A 21,408-nucleotide genomic window follows, 5' to 3' on the forward strand; every position below is an offset into this window, starting at 1 on the left:
AGGTGGGAGTCGGTCTCTTCTCCCAGGTAACACGTGACAGGATGAGAGGAAATGGCCTTGAGTTGCACCAGGCAGCGATTTAGATGAGATACTAGAAAAAATTTCTTCACAGAAAGGATTGTAAAGCACTGGAAGAGAGTACCCAGGAAAGCAGTAGTCACCGCCCCCGAAAGTGTTCAGAAAACATGAAGACATGATTTAATGGTGAACATGGCAGTTGTGGTGCTAAGTTGATGGCTGGGCCTCATCTTGAAAGGTCTTCTCCAAGTTTAACAATTTTATGACTCTGGTTCTAATGCCCATCCAAAGTTCAGGGACTGTAGTTTGCAAGGGCACTAGCTGCTGCTGTGGGGCTGGGCACAAAGCACAATGATGGATCATCAGGAAACTACTCACATGTTTCACTTCTCCCTGTGCTGAGGCAGCAGCCCCTGTTGAAGTGGATTCTATAGTCTTAAAGTTAAGCAGGAAAAATCTCAGTCCCACTCTCCCACCCGGATAAGCATGAAGAAACCTGTTACAGGCTGTCTGTTACATCAAATGACAACAGAACGCACCAAGTCCATTAACTTCTGACTGACCCACAGCACACATTTAAGGTCACATCAGTTCAGAGATGCTCATAAATGTTAAAGTAAACCAGTTAAACCTGTAAAGCAAAAGAACATCAACTTCAGTAAGTTTAAAGTCCCACATAAACACTCAAATTCAAAGTTACATTAGCTAGAATATTCAACACATCCACATTAAAGTTCATGAGTCTCCTAAAGCATTCGAGCTCAAGCTTCTTTAAATTCAGCAAATACTGATCTAAAAACCCTCCAAAACCTGCTACTGGCATAAAACCCACCTCATACAAGCTGTTCCAATATTTAAGCTGTCTTCCCTTTATAACAGCACATGAGATTATCAGATGAAATTTGCTTATCCTCACCATTCAGCAAATACATCTTGTCATATTTTGGCGTAACTGATTAGAAAGCACTAAACCATCAGCACTTAAACACAGAAAGGCTTTGCTATATACACACTGAATCACTTCCAACCTTCTCTAAAAAAAACAAAACCTAGCCTGAACTTCAGTCATCCTCCAGAATACAGGCTTTCCAAACCTTGAACTGTTCCTGAGAAGTTCTTTACTGGCTGCATTGCAGTTTTCCAGCCCACTGTGAACTGGCCACGTTATTCCAAGAAGAGTATCATTGATCCTGTGTATACCAAAGCCTTAACCAATACAAGACTTGCTTTGGCTCAGCCACAGCACTGCTTACCAACCTCACATTCATCTGATTACCAAAAATAAAACCACAGATTAATTTCAGAATCACCATTTTTCATAAATAATTTTTTTTCTTGCTGGAGTTTATTTGCCAGAACTCTTTGTACTACAAAGTTCAGTTAATTAAACTTCATAAAAGCACTTTTTTTTTATTAGGGTAGACTCCATCACTCATAAAAGTTAACCAGAAGCTATTTTCTGTTTTCTTCCTGTCTATAGAAACGCCAGCTTGACTTTCAGCAGTAGGTATATTATATCCTAGATATAAAATAAAAACCCATACGGGTTTTATGTAACAAAGCCTAAATTTAAAATTATTGGCAGCTATCCTTTATGAACCTTCTATCACTGCTTCCTATAATTTTTTTTTTTAAAAAATTCTTAAAATACATTTATAAAATGGGAAGCTGTCTGTGTGAAATAAAGGGGGAAATATACTTTGAGTCTTATTCTTCTTGGGTCAATAAATTTAAACAGTTCAAAAGAGGGTATTCCCTGAAGCTCCAAAGTGTGCTAGAAAAATATATTTGAAGGATGAAGAAACGCAAGCTTAGAGACAGTATATTTTTTAAAATACAGTAATATTTTTAAAAGACATACTACAAGACTAGTTCAATGCCAGTTTGATATCACTTGCACCTAGTTACAATGAACGATGAAACTACTTATAAATTATTTGCTCTGCCATTACATACATATGTATAGAAGTCTAAGACAAGGAAATGAAAGAATTTTCAACATACACATACATATAAATACATCAATCTCAGCTTTTCACCATATACATTTATTAACCTAAGCTTTGAGAGTAAGGTACATATACAGATACACAAAAAAGTCAAGGGTCTTTAATCTTCAGTGTTTTAAATATAAACACAAATTAATTTGCTCATATATTTCTAAATAATAAGACAAGATCAAGAAATATAAAAACATTATTAAGTTATAATAAAGCAATACTAAAAGTTATTAACAAAACTGAAGAAACATTATCAGAGAGGCATGTGAATCTTGAAAATAAAACAGATTTCAAACAACAAGGACAGGAGAAACAACCACACAACCAAATCTAACTAAGCTCTTGAAAAATTGGTAAAGCAGAGTAAGATGCAAAAGGCAGAGCTGACAAGCTTCTAGACTGCAACACTTTTAGAATAAGTAGCATAGCAATACTTCCTATTTAAAGCACAGCAAAACTCAGAAGAGATAGCAAATTTCAGCCAAATTTCTAAGAAATTTTCTAAAAATTAACAAAAACAAAAGAATCCCTAATCCATTACAAGGAAGAATGTGGATGCTGTTAACCTAAAGTCTAAAGAAGTAAATAGACCCAGAGAAGTTTCATGAATTAATTCTATAAGGATCTAAAAAGAACTACAATTCTTCTATCCTTGGAGCATTTAATCAGATCATAAAGGAACAGATAAACCTTTCATTTGGAAGACAGCAAGCAACGCTACACATTTTTAACACACCATGGCAGATAAGGAATGGCAATCCCTGTAGATAAATGCACCCATGTAAACCATGACACTGCAATTTGCTTTAAGAGCAACATTGCAGTTACTTCTTATATTCTACAGTAGACAGAAGACCTTTTTTTCCAATAGAATGGGAACATTAAGACTTCGTATTTAAAAATACAGTGCCTTCAGAAAAGGGCATTTCTGTTTTATATAAATACATCTTGATTTCTGACAGAAAGATGTACCACAAATAAACTTATATTCAGAATGACAACCTAAACTGATACCACTTCACTATTGCTTTTGCTCTGTTTGCATGAACTCTGACCACAGCAACTGCACACAAACCTCCAGCAACAGACACACGGAACAAAGTCTAGAGGGAATGCAAGACTTGCTTTATGGGAGCAATAAGCTGCTTCTTATTTAAGACTCACTGTGCTAAAGCAGTAATATTTCATATGAACAGATATGGCTTAGTCTCTGGATATGAAAGAAGAATTTGCTATAAAGAAAACACATTTCCAAAGTATTCAATTAGTATGTACAGAGAATTGTAGAGTAAGGAAATTTAACAAGGCTTTTGGCTATATCACACTATGCTAGATAGAACCTAGAAATTAAAAAATGTTTTTAAAAAGTAAATTACTAGAACAAAGTAACTTTCATTAACTCATTAAATTGCAATAGTTATTTCAAGCTGTCCTACCATGTATATCATGCAGTAGACAAGAAGAGCTTGACAAGCTCTTCTCACATCAACTCAAGACAGCATGAGGCCTCAGACAAGCACAATGGTATTATATAAGCCTTCTAAAATTTCAAGCAACAGGTTCCTGGACACACTGGCACGTAAAATCACATAGCTTAATGGAAGAAGGTGTGGAATAACACAGAATGAAGAACAATATAAAGATTTCTCAGAAACAGGTGATCCAATTTATTTTAAAAGAACCCAAATATTAAAAAACTCAAGCCCAAAACATTCTGCCTACCAGAGAAAGGATAGCAATTCCAAAGACAGCATCGATCTGTCCGCCAAAAATAATTAACAGAAAATCAAATTAAGAGTTCCCTATAAACAGTACCTCTTTCTATCCAACATCCACCAGACACATGGTCAACATGCATGAGGCTGCACAGACCACAGGATAATAAATGGTGAAATGGTTGGCAATATAAACTGAGATCTTATTGTTTTCCACTCGCTTACTTCAAAGAAGTTTGTTCTCTGAGAAGACATTACTATCTTTCTTGTACCTAGTGCTAAACTGTCCAATCACAAAAGAAATCATGTCTCTTGATCACTCAACACATGGAAAAATTAATGTGTTAAACGTACTCAGTGACGGATTATCTACACTGTTAGAGTTAAAAGACAGTCAGACCCTTAGAACTACATATAGCAGTCCTGGATTCCAAATACAACAGATACCTGCAGCAAATAAACTTAGATTTCTAGCCAAGAATATGAACCAATTCATTGAAATATTAATATAGTCCCTTTTGTGTGTGTGTATATATGTGATGACACATCTCTGATAACAAGACCTGACTCTTATTTTAGAAAGCAAACAGAACTGCAAAATGTTGCCTTTGCAAAGATTCTACCATTTCAGCATCACCTAATAACCACCACACATTAATTTTTAACAGCATAAAGAAATGAGCTTTTCGTTTTGAAGACCAAAAGTTCTGTAGTACCAAGTGTCTTACAAACAACACACATTCACAAAAAACTGAAGCCATGAGTACATGAGTAGTTGCACATTCTACTAACTGTAGAAAGAGATGTACTTCATGGCAAAAGTAACTCAGTCATACACAGCCACTGTTGGTGCAGTATCATAGAAAGCTGACACAAGTTGAAAAACTCACAGGCTACTACACTGAACAGAAAAAGGCATGTGGAAGGTATCAGAGGGTCCCCCTCACAACAATAAGCATAAATATCCCTATTGGCACTTCGACCCAGCCAAACTCATTCAGGGCTCAGAGCCCTACAATCTCCTCTCATCCTCCATCAGGAAAAGCAACCACTGCCATAACACCTTCAAAAAACATTGACATTCACGTAGTTCAAATTTGAACACTGGATTTTTCTTTTTCAGCCCCATTGTTATTACACATTTTTAAAACTAATAAGAGGTTTTCCCATCAGACTTTTTCTTATATTCTATTTCTTATCCTGTAAGAGCTAATACCCCTTGCTGGTTTCTCATGTGCGTACAAATGACACCAAGGGTAACTAGAAACCATCACATTCAATTTCAGAGCTCTGGAGATGATGGACAAGGGTCTGGAGGCCCAGGTAGTCTTCTCCTTGATTATCCCAGTTTGGGTCAATGACAAAAGGAGAAGTAGATGGATTTACAAAGTAAACAACCAGCTGCATCACTGGTGTTGGCAACAAGGTTTTGGTTTGGGACTGTGCTGATTGGAAGAGATGGAACTCACCTCATGAAACAGGTCACACAAGCCTTTGCCAACAGAATGGCCAACCTTGTAAAGTGAGCTTTGAACTAGGAAAAGTGGGAGAAGAGGAGAGGACTGTGACATTTCCCTGCACCCCTACTGGGACATAGATACACTCAAACACCTCCATGAAGTGCCAGCACACCAATGAAGGCAGTATAGGGAACAAGCAGCAGGAACTTGAGATCTGTGTGCAGCCACAAGGCTTTGATCTCACTGTGATTACCAAGACATGATGGGACAGCTCACACAACTGTAATGTCACAGGGAAGGGCTACAACTGTTTAGAGCAGACAGACTAGGAAGGCACAGTGCTGGAGTCGCCATATTCATTTAACTATCAATCCTTGACCGTGTAATTTCAAAAGTAGTAGTAGCCATGAGGAAAAATTCATCCAATTTACTGTGCTCATTAAGTGCCTTCTGATACTTCTGAGATCACATCTATACGTAACATCTAAGTCCTGTTCTGGTAATAAGTTATCAGGTCTAAAAAATCACTAACAAAGCCCTTCACTGATAAGATATCCAAGCAAACTGGTTCAGAGCACAAGGAAGAAAAGAAAAACTGTCCCTCACTTGAGTAATGCATCTCCTGGATCCAGAAAAAGTCCTTTTCTCTTTGAAAACTAACTGGCAATCTCAGAAATACAGAGATAAAGCAGGGTGCCCCTTTTAGAACCTTCACGTCTTTTCTGAGAAATAGAGCACTTCCACAAAAGCAAAAGCAGACTGAATTAAAGTGTTTATGCCTACTTCTAACTTCAAATCCTGCCAAGATGACAAACTCTTATCTAGATTCTCATCTCACTGTCGTAAAAGAAAGAGCTATTGAGATGGGAACAAAGTCTGCCCAAAGGAATAAAGTAATACCAAATGCTTTCAGGTATTTCCACTACCTTCAAGATGTAATAAATCATTACATCCATTCAATTAAAACCAATAACAAAAAAAGCAAAACAAAACAAAAGAGCAAGATTTCTGGCACACTTAAAACTGAATCCCAACAATAATAATATAGCAGTGGGAGGAAAGGCAAACAGATTCACAAGACAGTTAACAGAAACGCCTTCCATCATTAGCTTTACTTATCTCTAATGTGCAAAAAAATTTACTTTCAGATTTTAATTTTTAAATCACTCAGATCAAGGCTAGGTTCAGTCTCCTCAGAAGGATAACCTAATAGCTTAGAATGATCAGGAATCAAACCCTGACGAAAAATTTCAAGCTTTACAAAACAGCTGATGCTACATTGCTTTTAATGTTTTGATAATTCAAATGTAGACTTAGGTTGAATTTTCTGAATTTAAATAACCTAATATTAAGAGAATATAAACATATTAGAGCTCAACAAACTCATGTTATTTAAGGGGTTTTTTGTACAGAAACAGAAAAAGACATGCATTTTTTTCCTATGAAGTTCTGTCACATACTTCACAAAATACAGTAACTCATTCTTTCTTTAGAACTGAAAGGACAGAAATACATTTTTCTTCAACTGAGGTCTGACAAACCTCACCAAAAAAACAGGCACAACTGGATAGCCTGGAAAAGAATTACTTATAAAATTAAATCGCCACCATCTGTGAGTATCTTACCTTTAAATAGGATCCATAATATTTAGTTACATATGGACTGTCACACTGACTCAACACTGTGATTTCTTGTTGGATGTCTTCTATTTCATCTTCTGCTTCTTCTAGGTCAATAATTTTTATAGCAACAACTTTCTGAGTCCGATTGTCAATTCCTTTAAAAACTTCACCAAAAGACCCCTTACCAATTCTCTCCAGTTTTGTAAACAGCTCTTCTGGATCTGCCTTCAGAGTCTGTTAAAAATAAAGAGAAAAGTCATTCAGTATTTGTAACACTAAAACAAAATGCACTGTTTTTAAAGGCAACAAACATTTCAAATTCCACATATTCCTATTTATCTAGCTACCTTTTTCTACCTCCATAATTATCACATTCTTTCTACATCCCTTATATGCACACACCGATAGGATAAAACCCTGACACATGGACAGGGTTAAATTTGTTCTTTATATACAGCGTAACATAAACCTATCTGGCAACAGAAAATGCTGCTATCTCAATTTCTTTTTCTTTGCCAAGAAAGAGTATCCAGAATGAAAGATTGTTACACAGATTCGGTTTTTATTAAAAGCAAATAGATCAAACACCTCTACCAATAAAAGTAAGCCTTTTGTCTAACCTTTCCTCTTGAAATTGGTTCCCTCCCACATCCCAGAATCCTTCTCTTTTGTATTTTTCACATATCTCATCCTCCTAAGGATTTCATTCACCTTCTTCAGGGCACAGAATACTATTTCCTTCTGTTTGATGTGACAAACAATCCTCTTCAATTTTCTCCTGCTAAGGATCACCTGCACGAACAGCCAAGCTTCCTCCTTCTCCGTGATGCCAAGGTTTTCTCAATCAGGATTTATTTATCTTTTTCTTCTTCTCTCAGTTGTGTAAAGTCATTCAGTCCTAAAAAACATCCTGTTCCCAGCTTTCTTGATTTGAGCAGTCACATAAAAGCCACAAGTCCTCACCTAAACATGCAAATAAGACTGAGGTGGACCACACTGCCACACTTGGTTTTTTTCCACTGTCAAGTATTCAGCTCACTACTGCTGCTCAGACTTCTCACTTTCAGTGCACAGATGGTAAGTTCCACAGCATCTTGTACCTTCTTAATCTAACAGCACGGACCCTCACTAGGCAATAAAAAATACATACATTGCAACTATAGTGGGGCTGGACTATATGACCTTTAAAGGTTCCTTTCAATCCAAACTATTCTATGATTAAACTGGAAAAGTCATAAATAGAGGGAATAGTCATGAAATGAAGAAAAATAGGATAGGATTACTTAGAATCTTCTCCTTAAGAAATAAAAGTAATACTTTAAAAGACATGTTTGTGTTTTTAAAAGGATGACACTCATGCTAGCTAAGTGAAAATACATTGTTGATATAGAAAAAGGCTCATACAAGAAGAATTCAGTAATGCCTAAATAAGCATAAAACAACACTTTATACTTAGCCCAACTTCATAGTAGCATGAAGAGGGGAATGAGAATTTCTAGGCTACCACTGGCAAGCACTGAAACAACATTTTCTGTAACAAGTAAATTTAGCTTATAAACCACCTCCCACCTATACTTCTGTCTACTTCTGCTCTCACATCTCAAAGGTTACATAATTAGCCCATGCAGCTGCAAGAGGAAGATAGTCTAGAACACAGTTTTTCTGGAGGTATCTCAATTTCACACTGAAGTAGGTGTTTTGAGGACCAGGTAGCTGGAACTGACCAAACCCAAAGATAAACCCACTCGGTTCTCAGAGCATTTTATCATCTGGCACAAATTGGGAGTACACTACTACTTTTAGTACTTTGAAGACAGCTATAAGACATCACGGCTTTCAGATAATCATTCCAGGAACACATCACTGGTGAGATCAGCCTAAAGCAAAAACACTCTAAGTGTACTTACTGCAAGACTTCACCAGCCCCAAGAAGTGCCCCCTGCTTTACATCTTACTGATCCATCCTTTTATCCAAAGTCAGTTTCAGGAAACAAATAGAAGGGCATGGGGTTTTATAACCCTTTTGCCATTAAGGTAACAGAGCAAAAGATCCAAATCCTTTCCATGAAAATCAGCTTGTTCCTCCTTTAATTTCAATGTAATGAGAACAACATACTCTTACACACTAGTAAATATTACATACGTAATATGCTAATATATCTCCCACTTGGAAACCAGACCAAGGCACTTCATGTTTTCTGACAGTCAACCCTTAGCTACAGAATAACCCTTACCAACACCTCCAGGGACATAATTTCTAAGAGATCACAAAACTACAAACCAAATTGTGCTTACTGGTTCTTCTCATGCTTCACAGAATGCTCTGTTGTCAACATTCAAACCAGTCTTCTCTGAGAACTCTTCATGAATAAAAATAACCTTAACACCTGCATCAGATATTTTCCCTTGTGGAAAACAATTATCTGTCTACACTTTCATATATCCTGTGTTGGAATTTGAGATAATGTGCCGTAGAGAGCTGTGCACGCCTAATCCATCCACACAAGCCTTCAAGTTCCATTCACCTGCCACAGGGATCTGAGCATTACATCATTACAAAGGCATCTGGGTAAGCCACAAACCAATCCCAGTCACAGCTGCCTAAAAAATTCCATGTTTCACCTCCTGAGACTAAAAAGCCAGCACTGCTCAAAGTTGCAGTGCACTGCAGTTGTTCATGTGGAGAAAATGCAAGAGCTACCTGCCAGCAGCTCTTCAAGTTCTGCTGGCTGTACGTATACACCCCCTATTTTCCCTCTTCCCCTTAACCATCTATTACTAGCATATATTAGATCCCCTTGTTTCACAACACCACAGTCTTCATAGACTTTCGGGAACCTCACAGTTTCTTTTTTACAGTGTCAAGCTCTTGGGATTCTGGTGTTAGGCTGGCAGTTTTATAAGACAACTGTAAAAGAGAATTAGTAATTACAGAAAAGCGAGGAAGATAACTATTCCTGGAAGACCCAAGAAGAAGGGAACAACTGTTCCTGTTTGATTTTTTATAATCAAAATTTTGCAGACATTTTGAAATGCTAATTTTTCAATAATAACAGGACTTAATGGGATTAAAATAATTATCAATATTATTTTATATGTTTCTTGTGAAATGACTAATTGTCAAACAAACAAACAAACCAACCTTTCCTTACCAGTTCACAACTTTTGTAAATTCATTCATTTGTTCCAAAACGTAACACTTGCCATTCCTGAATTTTGTTCTGAACAACAGTAGGTAGCAGTTGTTTCAAAAAACCCGAACAACACACTCTTGCTCTGCAAGAAGGTCTCAATTTTCTTCTCAGAACACCAGGTGTTTGAAGTGAGAGCCTTAAACTACTGGCAACCTGTGTTTTTGCAAAAACTAAGAGTTGGTCTCTTTTAATGACCTGCTGTCTTTCAAAAATACAGATGTCAGGCCTCCAGATACATAAATGAACTGCTTAAATCTGAAAGTACGGGAGTGGTCAATTCCCACCCATTTTTCCAAGATCACATCTGGAAAGGATTTTCCAAATTTGTTTTTGCTTGTTTTTGTAAATACTTCCAACAGAGACAAAATAAACAAATAGCTTTATAAATATTCTCTCTACACAACTACCTAGAGGAAAATGACTTCCACTGATACTTTCACTATGGTTTCGCCAACTCTATTCTTTGCAAGCTTTCACTAAACATAGAGCTTATTTCTACTCAAAATAATGGGAACTGATAGAAGAGCCTTCATGTAAGCATCAAATTAGCACTTCAAATATTGCTAGAAACCACAGATTAGAACATCAATATCTGCTGCAAATGGGTAAAGCTAATCACCTTGACAAAGAACTAGATCTCCACCACTACAACATTTTTTTCAAAGCTTGTCACAGAATACACAGTGCAACAAATCAAAAACAAATTATGGAGCATTCAGATTGGATGATTCCAGAACTTTCAGTTTCCACAGACACTTGAGTTACTTTGCTTTTTATTTCAAATAGTTTTTCACACTTTTGAACACAAACTGCCATCTTGTCTAGTGTCCAGCTTGTTTAGCCATGCAGAACAAAGTCCTTTTCACCATAAGCAAAGCCACCATTCATCCAATAATTTGAGTAATCTCTCTGTACTTGTTCCACATTGGATTCATTACTTTTGACCTTAATCAGCCAAAAAAACCCACTCCATTTAAAATTAACTCTTTTTAGAACCTAACAACACTGTTGCCCACTTCAACAGAATAAAAATAGTCCAATACATTCTCAGATCCTATTTGTTCAATTTGGCCTCATGGCTCAAACTCAGCTGCAATCAACTAAACCAAATCACCTCATCCTAATGCTCTGCATTTCCAACTAATGAGCTCCCAGACTCTTGCAAAGGTTCTTTGTAATACTCATACTTACGACAAGCTGCACTTTATGTTGCTTTGTTCAGTAATTCCAGTTCCCAGGGTTGCACAGTTCTTCAGCACTGGCCTCTCAAGTGTAACGGGTGCCTTTAAATTTTGTACCATCAGCCATTTTAATCAGCATGCATTGCCTTTTTCTATGCAAAGGTCACTTTTCAGTCACCAACTGATGAGAACAGTCCTGGAGAAACTAGCAGTATCACCCACTCTGACACCACCTCTGCAGTACCCTCCTCACAGCCAGGATTACACATGTCTAGCAACATATTTATTTTTATGAATCTCCAATTCTCATCCACACTAATTGTCCCTCAAAGCTCAACAGAAAACATTACTGAAATTCAAACTAGTTAGATCCAACTTTACCCATAACCATTCTGAGCAAAGATACAGCTTTATGTTTATTTCCATGTCTCACTCCAGTTCTTATTTCTAACCTCTTTTTATGAAGAGTTATTCCAGCTATTGTAGAAAAGCATTAAAAAATGTCTCTTTAACTTACAAGAATTATAAAGCATCTCCATAATTCAAGTTCTTTTTTACTTGCAGATCTGTGATTTCTCTGTGCAGCTCATTTGAAATAGACAATCTTTTAACACCTCATTTTGTATATGTTTAATTTCACCAAATCAATTTCCAATTTGTCAGTCCAATTCTCATTCCCTACCAAGACTGAGCCCAAAATATAATAATCTAAAGAGGTTCAAAGATTTCTGGGGATTGCTTAGCCTGGAAAAGAGAAGCCTGAGGGCTTGGAAATCTTATTGTGTGTGAATACCTGATGGAAAGGAGTAAAGAACACAGGGCCAGACTCTTCTCAGTGGTGTCCAGAAGAAGGACAAGATGCAATGGCCAGAAACTGAGTATAGGAAACTTCATCTAAACTTAAAAAAAAAAAAAAAAAAAAAAAAAAAAAGAGGAAAAGAAAAAACGAACAAACAAACATACAAAAAATAACCACCAAAACAACTATAAAGGTAAAACCCCAACCTTCCTTAATGTGAGGATAATCCAGCACTACACTAAGTCTGTCCAGGCAGGTTGTGGATCCTTTGAGGTATTAAAAAACTAGGCTGGATGTGGTCCTAAGCAATCTGATGACTCTACTTTGAGCAGGAGGTGGACTAGATGTGCTCCACAGGTCCCTTACAATCTCAGCTATTCTGTGATACACTTCCTATCACACCAAGAGTTAGTTTTGCTGCTAAATTTACTGCTCAAAAACAATTTCTTCAGAAATGAGACACCATTGCTGCACATAATTTCTATATTTTAAATTTTTTCTTTGGTTAGATCAGAGAACAGAAATCTGCCAGAGAAGTTCACACAGGAAATTTTCCCACGTACTCAGAGAACTTTGAGCCTAAAGCCAATCAAAGTGAACAGCAGGCACAGTTGATGTCATTCTTCACACAGCTCCCCATTTCAAGAAGGCACTGCAAAGGTTTCCCCATAGCACCACTTGCAATCTTTCAAAAAACCATTGAAAGTGTCTTCATCTCAACACGGTATTAAGCAGTTCCCCTTTTTACTTTGATCCCCACAAAACTAGCAGCATAGTTTGTGCTGTAGTGGAGGCAGGCAGTAGCAGAGATACATAAATTTGGGTAAATTGCACAAACTCAAATCATGCAGCCCTCCCACAAACCTGGGCTACCAAAGCAGGGGGCAGGGAATAAACAAACCCACAGCCAGAAACAAACAAAAAAAAAAAAAAAAAGCAACCACCAACTCCCCAAAACACCCATATAAGATGGTTTTGTATCAGGGAAAAAACTACCTCCAGGAAGGAGAAGCCTCAAAGTTTGCTTTTCAGCATTTCAGCTTTCTCAGAAGCTCACAAGTTTTTGTGTCAGCAATATATATATACCACATATGAACAACTGATACAACACAAAATTATTTCCTGCAGCTGGTGTGAAATTGAAATAGAACAGAGGCAGGAGGCAGATTATAAATTGTTCAATTGTATCAATCCCTACCTATACTTTCAAAGAGCAGCTAATTAACCCAAAAAGACAAATTTAAATGGGATTTAAAGTCTGGGATTTTTATATAAACAAGGATAAAAAAAATACATTTTTAAGAAGCCTTAAAACTGGAACCAAATTTGAGCCATCTCTCAGTCTTGTCTATCAATAATAAAGTAAAATGAGACAAAGTACCATAGCTATGTTATAATTATCATGAACAGCAACAACTGATTTTTATTTCATTTTAAGAAGACTAATCAGCAAAACATTGAATGAGAAGTACAAAGACTAGAATGAAAGCATTCATCTATAATAAATAGGTGTAGAATTTGTGAATTATAAGAAGTAATTGTTTTCTTTTTTTCTTCATACACATTCCATATTTCTAATTTGCCATCTCCCATACTATAATTATTCAATTCAGACACATGCTACCATAAGGAAATTGCTTTCTTCTGGGAGAAATAAAATATACCAAAAATGCAGAGAATTAGCAGTAGCAATACTTTAACTATTGAGAAAAAGGAACAACTGCCATAAATCCTGCTGTGAAACTTCAGTGGGTTGAAACAGAGGAGAGAGGAAGCAAAAAATAAAGCTGTAAACATTGCATCTCAAACACTGCAGGTAAAAACATATAGCATGAATCACTGTGGCCTACTAATACCCATATTTGTCACACAGTTCAACTCTCTTGTTCTGATTTCTACCTAGATTGAAACAGGGTTTAAACACATTTCCAGCAGGAATAAAAAAGTTGCCTAAAGTTAGCCTACCATAAAAGTATTCCTCATCCCTTGTATAACCCTCTTTCCACTTATTTTCATGCAAGATGCACTTACCTTAGATTCAGAATACAAAGTATTCAATTCTTCCTCGGTAACACAAATATACAAAGCATGCTTCTAGATTTCTAATTAACCAATACCATTTTCTGGGTGCAATGTCCCCTGCACAAATCAGTCTGAAATTTTCTGATATTTTTTATTCAGAAAGCTGCTTAGTGTACAACCCTACAAGTTTAATACCAAAATGAATAGTTACCTAACCACAGCCTGCTTCCAGAAAGCATATTTAATTGGAATTTATTCTGAGTTTCTGAAGTTTCTCAATTTTTAGTGCAACATCACTAAAAACTTTCATAACATGTAACTGACTTCCCCCCCTTTCATCCACTACACTTCTAAACGGTAAATTACTGCAATTAAAAATCTCTCAATGCCTTGAGCACACAATGAAAACAACACACAAGTATCAGCAGTAGGTACATTATGGCAGTGAAACACAAGATGTATTTTAGACACCAAGAGAAAGACAGCTAAGGAAAAATGTCCCAAAAAGAGTTTTAGAAAAATGTCTCTCACTTGTTTACACTTGCTAAAAGGCTAAATGCTGTAAAAATCACTCTTAATTAGCTAAGCTACTGATAAAAAGAAAAATAAAGTAGCTCTTTGTGGAAAATCCCATCATTATGACAAATGGCTGAATAAATAGTGCTAATTGAGGCAATTAGAAAGTTACATTGCATTAACACTACTTGAGAAAAAGAAGGAAAAGAGCGAATTTTAGGTTCTACAGCAATTCCATAATTTGAGGGGAGACTCTCCTTGCACCCATTGTTATCTGACAGGAAACCCAGATGTCTGTCTCAAGAAGCTGCCAAGCAGAGCAACTAAGAATACAATAAATTCTCCTGGTCCAAGCCTCACTTTTAATCAAGTTACACTGCAGAAGGCTCTCAGTTCTGTAGTAACATACAATCAGCACACTCTGATGTTTGTGCAACCTAAACATTTATTACTCTAATACCCATTCTTGTCCACTAAGAAGGAACAACACCATGCACAAATACTTCCAATAAATGAAGTATTTTTTGGTTTATGAAAGCCATTTCACTAAAAAAAAGAGCATCTATTCAATACATCTCTTCAAAAATAAACTACACTTATCTGAGTTTTGGAACTTCCTGAACGTAGCCAGAAGTCTGGTTTCAGGTAATATACTAAAGCTTAAAGCAAGCTTGGGAAAAACAAACAGATTTTACTGCTATCAACTAACTTGTGAATGCCAACATCACCTTGCACTGATCATAGCTCAAGACTCAGTTTGGCACATAACCCAAACACATCAGCTTAAGGGAGTTAGCAATTTTGGCAGAAAGAAGTTGCTACATTCACAGTCAAGCTTCTGTGTATAAAAAAAATTTAAATATGGAAGCTGAAGTCTACCATTAAAACAAACAAACAGACAAACATTTTTCTCTGCTGAGAAATGGAGATAATTTTACTGATGGGTTAGGAAACCCAAGATTAAAATCTTTCTAATGTAATGTAATTTTATTATCTCATGTTGTCTTCTCATAAAACTAAATATTGTCTTAAAAAATTTGTCCCTCTACATCTCAAATCCAGTACACTGAAGAGATTCTTCCTATGTATTGTATTTGTTATTAATTGTCAGGTGCATACCTACACATGGAAACTTACCCAGATCAACAAAGAGTTTACAAGTAAAAACAGTTCTGATTATATAGCTGCATCCACACAAATTATTACTTTTAGGCACACAGAACACTGCTGAATTAAATAGTACTCCACAAATGCAGGCAGGTGTATCATCACAAAAGCAATAACCAGATCAAATTCAATCACAGAATCATAGGATACCAGGTTGGAAGGGATCTCAAGGAAAATCTGGTCCAACCTTTCCCAGCAAAAGCACAGTCTAGACAAGATGGCCCAGCACCCTGTCCAGGGAAGTCTTAAAAGAGTCCAGCAGCAGGGAATCCACCATTTCCCCAAGAAGATTACTCCAATGGATGATTGTCCTATTTGGGAAAAAATTTTCCTCTTGTGTCCAGTCAGAACCCTCCCCAGGGGTAACATATACCTCTTACTCCTCATCTTTCCACGTGATTCCTAGTAAAAAGGCAGTCTCCATCTTCTCTGTAGAAACCTTTCAAATACTGGAACATGGTGATAAGGTCTCCCCTAGGCCTTCCTTTCTCAAGGCTAAACACATCCAGCTCTCTCAGCTCCACATGACAGGCTTTCCAGTTCTCCAATCATCTCTGCGGCCCTTCTCTTGACCCTCTCCAGCTGTCCACATCCTTTTGTATAGCAGGCACCAAATTATTATCAGACGGATGCAGTATTTTATATTATTATTGATTTATATTAGATGCCTGGTTAACTTTATTAGTTAGTGTTTGGTGCATCCTCTATTCTCCTTCCCACTCCACCCCCCAAGAAAAGGAGCATGAGAAGAATTTAAGCAAATTTTGAAAATGCAGCCAAGATACATACTTCCATCTTCTAGTTCAGAAACACAAAAGATGCCACTGTGTAAAAGCTGACATCAGAGCCTTGTACACCACTCATAACACAAGGCCTGATATTTAAATGTGTTCACTGCATCAGTAGCCTTTTGTCTCTCTGGGGAACAAAGATGACAGCTGGCTAAGAGGGTACCTTACTCAAACATGAAACTGGTACATGAAACTTGCCACAATGCAGGACAAGTCTGACTGGTCTGTGAGGATACCTGAAAGACACAGTCGCCATAAGCAGTATCTATTTACCTTTTCTGGAAGGCCACACAATGGAAATAGGTTTTCCTGACTCCTCTCAAACAGCTCCTTACATCTATTACATAGCCCTGACACAGCCTTTGACTACAGAGTGAGAAGATGCCCACTTCATTTTCACCAATTAAAACTTCTGTCCTGCCACCCAAGGGCTGAGCTTGTAATATGTCACAGAACCATGACATCTGTATTCAGGATATTTTAAAACTCATTAGCCAAGATCCTAACAGTTCAAGGATCTGTCCAATATTTAAGTGCTGTAAGTTACTGCAAAGCTTTTGTCAAACTATAATGTAAACAGTAACAGTGAGCACAAACTCTCAAACAAAAAAACCAAAAAACAAACTGGGTCTCCTACACAGAAGCTGCAAATGGAAAGCAGTAGAAGCTAAGCAGCCTTTCCACAGTGCCTTTGATTTAGCAACACAGTATTTTGCAATTACCAAACACAGAGCTCACACAGGAAGTCGTTAAAACAGTTTCTTATAAAAGGAGAAGGAGTTACAATAAGGAAGACAGTAACACCTATAGTGTGTTAACTATGAAAGAACAGCCATGCTGGATCAGAACAAAGGATCCTCTAGGCCAGGACACTTCTCCTACAACAGTCAAAAGTGAACATCTTGAGAACAGTGCAAAAATAGAAAAGTAAACAGCAGTATTTCCCAAAACACCCTTCCAGTCTCCAGCAAACTGACACTTTAGACACTTTCTGAGCCAGAAATGGTGCCTTTATACTTAAAAACCTTTCTTTTCTGTTAATTCGTCAAGTTCCCACTTAAATTTAGTTAAACTTTTAGCATTTCTTGAAGCGAAACAGCTTGAATGTCAATGCTTATTTACATTAAGAACCTGTAGCTCTTGTACTGAAAATACAATGAAGAATGAATAAAAATAACTTACTGCATAAACACTGTTATTGCTACAGAAAAACTGAAAGGGAAGAAGATAAAAAAAGGGTTTATCATACAGAATAGGCTTGTCTTAAAGATGATGGAATTTTAAAAGCACCACAGGAATTTATTACCATAAATTTATTAACACAGTACTTGATTATTTAAAACACAGCTTCCATAAAGAAGCTACAGAAGCTCACCACAGCCTTGAAATGCAGGCCAGTCTGAAAATCAAGGTCATATACACTTACTCAGAGCCAGCCTTGCAGGAATCTCACACATTTACAGGCAAACACACACTCTCCTCAGGCCACTTCCATAAGGCATGAACAAGCAAGACAACACATTCTCAGTTTAGTAATGATGCGGCTTCACACTGCACACCCAAACTCATATCTATACAAAGCCCTTAAAACAACAACAGCAAAAACTTTTGAGTCCAAACTTAAACTGAACACACAGAAATTTAGGTCAAAACCCAACTCTGTTTTTATTCAGGTTACAACATGCCCACTTTGCAGCAGACAGCAAATCTCAGGTTTTGACAACCTTCCAGCACCATCCTACATTTCCTCCACAGTTTTTCATTCCTTTGGCTCACTCTCTACCCACTCACTTTTTATGCATCACTCTTCAAACATCGATCAGACATCTTGTTCAGGGAGAAATAGATTAATCTTTCATTCCTCTGCTCTATTTACACTACCCGTGCTCATGCCAAACAGCATTAATAAAGTGATGTCCCTCCGAGTGATTTTTTGGGGTCAAGAAGTTACTCTGCTCACACAAGCACACTGGGTGCTCTCTTGTGTAAGTACAGCAAAGAATGTCAGAGAAAGCTGCATAACTTGTCACTGACACTGCTTCCACCATTTGTGGCAGAAGCTGGTAGGTGGGGAGGAGGGATCACACTACAGAAAAAGAAGACATAGTCCCGTGATTTAGGCAATTTAATTATAACTCAGAGAACTAAGCTCTATTCCTCTCTTCTACACAACGAAAAAGTCCCAAACCTTTTTCTTATCGAAGCAGATGTCACACATTGCATGTACTTTACTCTTTGAACATTTACTTGGAAATAAAATCAAAGAGAATCATGTACTGAAAACAGACCACCATAAAACTGCTGTATATTCTGACAGAATGGAAATGGATATAGACATCTTGAACTGGGCACCAAAAATTAGCGAGCAGCAGAGACTTTATGCCTCTACCTCTCAGCAGGTCTTTAGTTTGGTGTTCAGGGGGATTTTTTTAGACTATTAAAGTTCACACTTCAGCAACTCTCATAATAATAGAATAAAAATCATGAGAAAAATAACACCATCCTGAATAAAAAGATTTGAAGCAAAGTCCCAAATTACATGGACCAACAAGAACCCTGAAGATCCACCCATTTAGTACAGCTAACAGTACCACAAACTAAATAATAAGTCAATAAAAAGCACAGGTCCTTAGATCATGCAGTGACACACATCAGCAGTACATGCATAATGATGGAATAATCTTCATTCTCTCACAAGCAACTACAAATCTGACTTTTTAATTCTAAAGTGTTACAGATTGTGTTTCAAAGTAGATAGTTGCCTCAGTTCTAATATGTCTCAAAGGAATAAAAAATAAATAAATAAATAAAAAGCCCAAATAATAGCCATAGTCAATCAAGAAACCCTTATTTCTCTGTCTCTGGCAATCAGCAAACTGCTCATATTTGGAAGGTGAACTTGAACTCTCAACAGAAGGACCTACAGAGCAATAAATTAATCAGCTCAGAGTGTGGGCCTAGTTAGGCTACAAGGCATCCAGTACTATGTATGAGCATATAATTCATGTCATGCATGTAACATTTTCAATTCAAATCCTCAGATTTTCGGAAGAAAAGAGATTCATGACTTAGAATCTTGATTCACAATAAAACCAACCATGGTAAACCAACACTTAAACCAAATTATGCACAAATGCTTTCAATCCAGGAGACAAATTAAGGGAAACTCTTACAGGTCATTCATAGGTTGTTCCTTCGGAGATTAGGGCAAGAAAGTTTCCAATCAGATGCGGGAAACATTAGAATAACAACACACAGATACCAACGACCTTAATGTTTTCCTGGCAGCAGTTTCCATTTAAACCAAGAAAAACGAGGCGGTGAGGAGAGGGGAAAGCCAGCTCAGGCAGTACAAAAACGCATTAGTTATTTCAAAAATACAGTTAAGACACAGAACCAGAAAATTCCACCGTATAAACAGCAGCTGACGAACTCTCGGAATCAAACACACGAGCCAAACACGATCCCCGAGCACCCACCTCAGAGCAGCACCACAGATACGGGCACTGCAGCATGCGCTGAAGGTCAACATTTCCAGGCCCTGCTTTTACGGTCTGGTTTTACGTATGCTTCCCCTATCCACCTCAAATTAACGGGGCCGAAAATCGCCCACTGAGCCGCGGTTCGCTTCAGGAATTAAAACACCGAGAACTCCCGGCCGGGGGAGGGGGCCACACACCACGCTCCGCTCCGCACGCCTGCAGCGACCCAGCGGCTACCGAGGACAGGGATGGAGGGAGGCAGGGGCAGGCAGGGATCCACCGGGCCGACGGAGCTCGCTGGGCACCACGCCAAGCGCTGACAGCACGTTTCGTCTCCATCCCGCTCCCCTGCTCCCGCGGCCGAGCCAGGGCCAAGAGGCGCCTGATCCCCGAGCCCTGACCCCCGAGCCCCGGGAAACCCCCCTTCTACACCCACCCTCGCCCGAGGTGCGTGTCCGGGCCTGCCCTGGGGGCAGCTCCTCACCTGCATCCCCGGCAGCCCCGCCTGCACGGGGGAGTGAGCCATGGCGGCGGCGAGAGAGGCAGGGAGGGAGCCGGCTCTCCTCAGGCGGCTCCAGGGCGCAGAGCTGAGCTCATCTCCACGCTCTCTCACACACAGCACGGCCGTCCTCTTCCTGGCCCTTCCCCCGGGCGAGCAGCGCCTGTGCGCCGGCGGTGGGAAAGGGGCCGTCCCAAGGCCAGGCTCTCCAGGCCGCCGTCACGGATGAAAAGGCGGCAGCGGCTTCCTCATCCCTCCTCCTCTTCCTCCTCCGGGCCGTGCCGGCGACACGATGACAAACCTGAGACGGGAGGAGGAGGCGAAGGAGGAGGGGGAGGAGCGGCAGCGGCGGCCCCGCCTCCCCTGCGCGGGTACCTGCCCGCGCCGGCCGCCCGCCCGCCGCCATGGGCGCGTCAGGAGCGGCCCGCCGGGGGTGCGGGTGCCGCTCCTCGCCCCGGGGAAGGGCACCGCAGCGCCGGCACTGCGCTGCAGCCTGTGGCGTCAGGAAGCGCTTGGCTTCCTGTCAGAAGCTGCAGACGCCGCAACCCAAAATGCCAACCGTGCTTCTGTAGTTCCTAAGCGGGAGCAGAGTGGGTCAGCACTGAGGTCTCTCCCGCGCAGCAGAAGCTCTGCATACATGCAAACCCCTTGAGAACTCGACAATGTTCTATTCTCTGTTACAACTGGAATTTAACAGCTCAGTCGCACAACTTTCCATGTGCCGTGGAATGCCCTAAGATTCTCTCCTTTTTCCACCCCGCACAAAACCTAGGGAGTTTCATGAGTGTTAAAGCTATTGAAACGTGTCAGCCGGTGGGGCTGGAATCATAGGACAGCGCGGTTCGCTGTCTTTTCAAGTGGTCTTTAAAAATGAGGTGAGCATCCACTGCAGCATAAATTGCTTTTCATTAGATAATTCACTAGAGTTTGTACAAATCTCTT

At 38.9% G+C, this 21,408-nt stretch overlaps 1 protein-coding gene across 2 annotated transcripts in view; it reads right to left on the minus strand.

Annotated features, from left to right (window-relative positions):
* Window positions 1–20,796, minus strand: part of STK24 (serine/threonine kinase 24) — a 54,890-nt gene extending 34,094 nt beyond the window's left edge. The window contains exons 1-2 of one of the 2 annotated variants that reach the window (XM_039558806.1): window positions 20,452–20,796; window positions 6,819–7,049 (exon numbers count right to left, since the gene is read on the minus strand). In XM_039558806.1, the coding sequence (XP_039414740.1) occupies window positions 6,819–7,049; window positions 20,452–20,493 (273 nt within the window). In that variant the 5' untranslated portion in view covers window positions 20,494–20,796. Of the gene's footprint in view, window positions 1–6,818; window positions 7,050–19,964; window positions 20,024–20,451 lie in introns of those variants that run through there. The other variant, XM_039558878.1, reaches the window with a different exon arrangement.
* Window positions 20,797–21,408: the final 612 nt, after the last annotated feature.

This window comes from Corvus cornix, chromosome 1, assembly GCF_000738735.6.
Source record: "Corvus cornix cornix isolate S_Up_H32 chromosome 1, ASM73873v5, whole genome shotgun sequence".
In the NCBI taxonomy this organism is placed as follows: Eukaryota; Metazoa; Chordata; class Aves; order Passeriformes; family Corvidae; genus Corvus; species Corvus cornix.